General features: G+C 32.5%; 1 protein-coding gene and 1 long non-coding RNA gene across 2 annotated transcripts; one reads left to right on the top strand and one right to left on the bottom strand.

Annotated features, from left to right (window-relative positions):
* Positions 1-322: 322 nt before the first annotated feature.
* Positions 323-1,875, top strand: LOC136803377 (uncharacterized). Its single transcript, XR_010846140.1, has 3 exons — positions 323-441; positions 860-960; positions 1,287-1,875. It is a non-coding gene; the product is annotated as an uncharacterized lncRNA (long non-coding RNA).
* Positions 1,876-5,092: 3,217 nt separating this feature from the next.
* Positions 5,093-6,907, bottom strand: LOC136803376 (protein phosphatase 1 regulatory subunit 3B-like). The gene has a single exon (XM_067060100.1). The coding sequence runs from the start codon at positions 6,614-6,616 to the stop codon at positions 5,528-5,530; it is 1,089 nt and encodes a 362-aa protein (XP_066916201.1). The 5' UTR covers positions 6,617-6,907; the 3' UTR covers positions 5,093-5,527.
* Positions 6,908-7,627: the final 720 nt, after the last annotated feature.

Here is a 7,627-nt window from a genome sequence, read left to right as displayed (position 1 = left end):
AATATAATCAGATAAAATAATATCTGGTCCCTTTAAACCTTTGAAATGTTTCATCTTTCAATAGGAAGATTACAACATTTGAGAATATTTTAGATAATAATTTCTCTGACAACCCGCAAACCAATTTTAAGATTTTTGTAAGGAAATCAAATTCACATAACACACCACCAGGTACCAACTGGGATGATGTCTTGTACTAACTGCTTGATCCCCCTGGACCAAAGCTGGTCACTTTTGTTTTAACTAGTTGTCTTTCCATTTTCAGGAGATAAAATAACAGTTGGTTGGTTGGAATGCAAGCTGTCAGATCATTTTATTTTGGAAATTCTTATTCTGACTTCCCTGTTAGAATTAATGAAGATTTTGTCATAACATGGTTGAAGTAAAAATGGATGTTAAATTAAACTCAACGTGGAATATCAAATGATAACATAGCTGAAGGTAGGCCTTTAGACATAGTTTTAGTCTAAAAACAAGAAATGTGGACGTTTTTTGTTTTGCTATGGAACTGAAAAGATGACATGATTAAATACACATTTTTTAATAAGCAACTCCAATTTTCTGGTCAGGCCTAGGGTTACTTAGCATTCTGGTCCATTTTCTGAAAAATTGCTTTGAATACCCATAATATTTACCATATTGTATGTGTATTGGGTCAAAGGGCTAATTTGCCATGGTTAGAATCTAAAAACAGCTGTCACTTTCGAGATAGTGGAAAATATGACAAATTTGAGGCCTCAAGCCTTAGCAGTAGCACTGATTGCTTATAAAAATGTGTAGAACAGAGAAATTACTTTTTAAACTCTGAGGTGGCAAGCTTACAGTGTGTCAAATTTTCATAAAACTTTCATGTTTATAGGATACATTGAATGTGTGTCGACATTGAGCCATTGAAGTTTTGGGGATTTCATTGAAAATAGATTCATTTTATCCATTGAACAAGGAACAAAATACAACACGGTAAGTATTTTTTGTAATATAATCCAGTAATACAAGACTATTGATGATACTATTCCATTGTACATCAAAAGAAGCTAAAATTTGTTACAGTACACAAAGCTTGACCTAAGTTCAAAAGATTTTTGAAAATAGGTTTTTTGTAACCTTTTTTGGAACTCTTTAGAAATAGAAACAATCTGAATAATTTGTCTTACTAAGGGTCTTTCTACTATAGTCTACTGAAAGCTGTAAATAACTTATCAACAATTTTACAAACCTCTTTTAGTTATACACCATTTTGTATGCCTGGATTTCAATACTGATTCAATTTCTATTTGTTTTATTAGGGTCATGACGTAAGGACAGTTACTGGCTTTTTGAAATGCACTTGAAAACGATGCTGCAAAACAAAAATGTATGTTGCTGCCATGCAATCAAGATATTTATATGCTTCATGTGGTAGTTCGTTTCAACTTCGAAAATAATAACTTGGTAATATTTTCATTGCAATAATTGGTTGCTGAATGATAGAAGGTATTCTTGTACTCTTTAATGCTTAATTGTAAGAGTCAATCTGTACCATCTTCAAGGGATTAACAATACTGTACCATCACGTGTTGTATATCACAATAACCTCAGTCTAATAAGTGAACAACTAAACTGAGGACTGGAGTGAGATTGTGGGTCATATTTTTGGAAAATATCACTGTAATATAATTTTATAAGACCCCCTCCCATTTTATGAATTTTTTCTGAAAAGGGCTTAAAAACCTTCATTTTCGACTACTCTAGGTCCCAAGTATATTATAAATTATGATAAAATATTGCAAAATCTAATAAAAGTGGGGGTCTGAATAACAAGGTGGAGTTTAAAAATTTTCGGTCTTGTTCAGATTTATGCTTCTTTTACTGTGTAGATTTTTCGTTGGATAATGTGTTTATTAAGGTTTGAAAGTATTCTTCAAAAGCATTCAAAAATATCCCAGAATATGTTAAATTGAGAAAATGGAGAGACTTTTGGTTTACCCCTGAAATTAATTTTTTCAAAATGTTGAAGTCCACAATTTTTTTTTTTAAATTACAAAGTAGGTGGGACGTTTTTTCAGACTAGAGGGCATTTTTGTAAAATCATCTTAATATCAGTTTTTAATAATGACTTGTACTATATGGTTTTTCTACCCTCCCCTATAATTGAGCACAAAAGAGTTTATTTGGCATAGCTTTCATTATTCATAGTGTCATCTTTTTAGAGTGATTTGCATAATTTTTTAATTTATTATACAGTATTTTTATATTTTTCATATTTTTTACTTCATTAGTTTTTATATTTATAATACCGGCTAATACCTCAGGCGCTTTAATCTTCCCTAAAACCCCACCGCCCATAATTTTGTTCCACCATCCGCCCATTCAAGAACTTTTTGACTTTTTTCTAGGAGTTTTGACTTACCACTCGGATTCGAGAGTCTTGTTTTAATTATCAAAAATATATTAGAAATAGTTTTGAAACACCCGGTATATAAGTTGAACCTTTTTGACGACGATGTGAGGAATCAATTCCAGTTTCCCAAACATTGAAAGTTTGCTCTCTCTCTCTCTCTCTCAAACTCGCAAAGGGATCACACAATTTTTTATACTTATGTATAAGGGTATTTTAAATAGTGCAATTTACACATTATATTTTTTTTTTTGTGATTTAGGAGATTAAATTATTTAAAACTTTGTTAACTGAGGCTCAGCATATGCTTTATAGGCAATGTTTAATTTTTCCAAGAGATCAGTCTGGATATGCTTGTTAGCAGTATGCTTATAAAAATGTCTATAATTTAGTAGAATTGATCTCCATTGTAGAAAGCATTCCCAAAGTATTTAACGAGGATTTCGCACTTACGGGAATAGAAATTTCAATGTATCCTTTAATGTCCTTTGAAGCCCTATGGCCAATCTATTCCTTGATAGGGACTAAGATTCTAAAAACTTATAATTTAGATTAGTTATTATATTATTGAAAATGAAATTAAATTATAGAAATTACACGCATTTTTTATAAGAACCAGTAAATTCTGGCTCAGGCTGGGCTGTTCTTAATTTTGCAATTTTCCAGGCTTAAATGTTCTTGTGATGTTCTTAGCCGCTTAGTTTCTTTACTTAGAAATCTGTTAAAATCTGTTAGAATTAGTGTTTAATAATTTCTGAAAGCTGAGGCTCAGATTGTTCTTAATTGTTTTTAGGTTTTGGCCAAATTTCAGCCTCGTGTTCTAATAAAATTGTTCTTATACAAAACGTTAATTTGTCATTCAGAATTATTTTATTTAGACTACTTAATTTTTTAGCAAAAAGTCATCACTACCGTACTATTTTGTTTCATATTTTCTTTCTGTTTTCTATGCTTTGTAAATATATGAATTGTTCGTTTTAATGTCACAGAAAAAATTTATCCGCACATAAACACAAATATTAAAAGATCTCTCGTTTACTTTTGAAGACTTGTTAATGAAAGATTTCGAAAAAAGCAAAAATCATCTTCCAAAGTATTTAGAAAGTTTCGGAATATGAAATTTCAACATATTAGGAAGTTAGGAATTTAATTTTCAAGCCTGTTTGAAAGTTTGAGAATGTGGTCTTTCAACTTTTTTGGAAAGTTGGGAAGACGATCTGGTCGAAAGATGTTGGAAGGTAAGGTGCACAACTTCCCAATCCTTGTTGAAAGACCAACTTTAAAACCTGTCGAAAGATGTCAGAATATGAAATTTCAACATATTAGGAAGTTGGGAATTTCATTTTTCCAGCCTGTTTGAAAGTTTGAGAATGTGGTCTTTCAACTTTTTTGGAAAGATGGGAAGATGATCTGGTCGAAAGATGTTGAAAGGTAAGGTGCACATCTTTCCAATTTTTGTTGAAAGACCAACTTTCAACTCTGTCGAAAGGTGTGGAAATGTGACCTTCCTACATCTTTCCGACGATTTGAAAGACATTATTTCGCCCACTGCAGTGAGGTGGGGTTAAGAAAATGTTAAGTTTCATTGGGGTGAGAGACTCTAGAAGAAAAATATTCTAAAAGGTGATCCTGTTAATAGGATTCTGTATGTAAATTTACTGAAGTACGTCTAAATCAAATTCAAATTGAGGTGGCTATGTGGATTTTTCATTGTTTTCATTGGGGTCAATTCCAGCGTAAGATTACACATTGGGTTGAAAAAATGTGTAATTTTTGCAAGAACCCAATAGGTCATATGCACGGGCGTATGTGTAATAGAGGTTGCTTTTGGATATATAAATCAGTAAAAAAATTTCAACAATGTCATCAGTACAAGATGACCCAGTTCCTGAGTACTTAGTCTTGCGTTTGTCAAAGCCCAAAGTTTACTTATCTCTTGCTTTTGTTCTACTTGGATGTCATTGAAAAATTGTTCAGGAAGTTTGGCTTCACAAAATATTCTTTTTGATATTACTTTAAAGTTATAAATCGGACAACTTCATCGCTAAAGCGGACAAACGCGGAAGAGGTCTAGACTCGTTTTAAAGATTGCGTAATAACTTTATGTTATTGACACTATGAAATTTAAGTTTTCAAGATACGAAAGTTTTGAGTAGAGGACATTAAACCGCTTTTCTTGAATTTAAACATACTAAGCTGAAAATAAAATGACAGACCTACACGTGAATTGAATAAGAGATTTAGACGCTCACTTTGCTCAGAAGGTGAAAGAAGTTTCGAAAGTGAAAGCATTGAAGATTTAACTGGGAAAAAATACTTTAAGGTTTCTTCCGCAATTATTTCAAATAAATTTGAGTCTCATATACTCGGACATCTTAAACTCAAACCTCTACTTTAACTTGAACAAATCTGTACTCCCCGTGCGGGTTAGAGTAACGGAGACTTATATAACACACAAATTCCCTATTACTTTAGCAGATTTATATAAAAGAAGTCACGAATAAAATACGAGTAAAGCTCTGATTGGCTGAGACATGTAACGATTACCTCAAAAAATATGCTTATGTGTGCAATATTCAGCCAATCAGAGCTTTACTCGACGTTTTTTCATGACCTTTTTACATGAATCTGTTAATAGGAAATACGTGTATTTATTAGGTTGGAATTTGTCCGCGTTTGGTAAAGGTGATAGCGAAAAAATCAAAAATTAGGATCTTTGTCAATTTTCGTTTTGTCGTAAGAAACTCACTTTAAATACAACTCTCAAAATATTAATAAAACTTCGTTCTTTTAAAAAATACATTTCTCAAGGTCCAACATTTCGAAAAAGAGAAACAATATCAACATACTTACAAAATAGAAAAAAATATTTCACAAAACATAACAAATGAAAATGGTCCTGAGAAAAAAGTTAAAGAATTTTCTGAAAGAAAGTTTCCTAGCATTTTAAGTGAATTCAGAAATAATAGTTAGAAAAGTAATTTTGAGTGGACGAGTACTAAATTCTTCCTAAGAGATTTAAAAAAAACACCCTAAATTAAGAAAACAACCTAAATCTTAGTGAAAAACGCTAAAAAGATAATTAACAATATGAGAAATAACTAAGACTAGCCTAAAAAATCATGCCAGAAAATTACTTAATAATTGAAGTTAAGAAGCAGGGGAAAGGGCATCTTTCACTTTATAGTTCCTATTATAATTATTGTCCCAGTACTCATGAGCACCCGTTTTATAGCAAATCGCAAATTCCATTTCTTTGTAACTTCTCGGTAAAGCAAGCGTGAAAGAGAAACGGTCGGTCTCACCGTCGTTAGAATTCGGAACGTAGCACGCTTCAACCTCATCACTCGTTTTCCAACGATCAACCGTGTATCGAACAGCAACGTATTTATGAAATTCGATATTTTTGACAAGAATGATACCAGTCAAGGTCCGATTACGAGTAGCACATCTTTCTAAAGCCACACATTTATATTTAAAGCGTTCTTCGAAATCATCATTCGAACAAGGCTCCTTGAAACATAATAGCAACTCGTTAGGTTTCCGGATTACTTTCTTACCTTTGACCGGATTCATAAGTTGATTTCCGGATAAACGGTCCGTCTTGAAATGAGTTTGATGAAAGGCGTTGAATTGCCACTGATCAAGTTTCTCACTACTCGGTACAAAATTATGAACTTTGCATAAAGATAAATTGTTGTCGTCAGCAAATGTAACATTTTTGGTTGGTGTTTTTGGCTCCTCTGGTGTCGTGAAACCGTCACAAGAAGATGATAGGGCTATATTTGTATCTGACAGGCTGATAGACAAACTCTTCGATTCCAGTAAACTTTCTCTCAAAATAGCAATGGACGCCGCATCAGCACTAACAGATTTCTTTAAAATACTTCGTGGTGTATTGTCTACCATCTTGGAGAATTTATTCGATTGCTCAATAATGCAGGACTGAGAACGAGGCTGTTTGTTGTCATGAGAACAGCACGAATTCGAGGCTACTGCTGACGCAATGTTTTCTATAGATGAAGAAAGATCTTCAATGGAAAGCGAAATTTGAATCTCCTTCATTCGTTCAGCCAAGACTCGACTGTGAGGTGATGTGCTAATTACCTGCGTACCATCCATATCTTTTGAAGAATCGGTGCGAGCGGCTGATCGAAAACTGATAGGACTTGAGCAACGTAAGGGAGACCCGCTCCCTGTGTTTGCAGCTCGATAACCAGGAGTATATATCAAAGTCATGTCTTTATTTATCTCGTCTGCTATCTCAGCCAACTTTGTTTATGGCAAAAATAACAACAAATTTCAATGAAAAAATTACCAGAGTTTTAACCAATAAAATAGGAAACTAGCCGGCGAACAACTAACATCTGATCATATTTCTTTCCACATTAAATATATCAGTCGACGAGCAAACAGCCACGGTACCATTCGACTCCGTGCTCAGTTCCACGAATATCTCAAAGATATGTAGAGAGGATAAGAAGAAAAAAACATTGAGAAACGAATGTAAAAGATGTCTGTATTCCAGGGGGTTTTATACTATAATATTTTCAAATGCTAAAGTCAGCATGATGGTTGCATAAATTTGTTGCTTATCATAACCGCATGAATTAACATAAATTAATAGACCTATTATCTAAAGAGATATGACATCATGTTATAGATATTGGCATGAGGTTTTTAATTTATCAATAAAAACATGGTATTAGCTGTAGATAACATGACCCCCGTCTGGAAAAAAGTTTTTATAATAAGCATAAATTATTCAAACCATCATGAGAAGAAACGAGCAGAGAATCATGAACTAGTTATGTTCGTTAGCATATCTTGACCTAAAAGAGACAAACCTCAAAAAACGAAAATTGTAAAATTTGTTATGAAGAAATTTTAAATTATAATCCTAAGATTCTTTTTATGAATTTTGGCCTCAATACAGAGTGCTTATAAAAAAGGACCAATTATTCTTATGAAAAAAATCTTCAAATGAGAATAGAGTCTTAATTTATTATTAAAACTAACTGTCATAGAAAGAAGTTTCAATTTCTTTTTACTCGAAGCATAATGTTTCTTCACACTAAATCGAGAAAAAGAGGAAATTTTTTTCAATCAAATATCAGACAACCTAGAAACAAGCGAAACAGTTCAAACGCTATCTTTTGTAAAGTGGTCAGAAATTTCGAATATACTTTTTTCATATCAGTTTGATTAAGTAAATAAATAGTTTACTATGTTGTCGTAAGAACTTAATCC

Source organism: Clytia hemisphaerica, unplaced genomic scaffold (assembly GCF_902728285.1).
Source record: "Clytia hemisphaerica strain Z4C2 unplaced genomic scaffold, Clytia hemisphaerica genome assembly, whole genome shotgun sequence".
Classification (NCBI taxonomy): domain Eukaryota; kingdom Metazoa; phylum Cnidaria; class Hydrozoa; order Leptothecata; family Clytiidae; genus Clytia; species Clytia hemisphaerica.
This window is presented reverse-complemented; position numbering and strand designations above follow the sequence as displayed.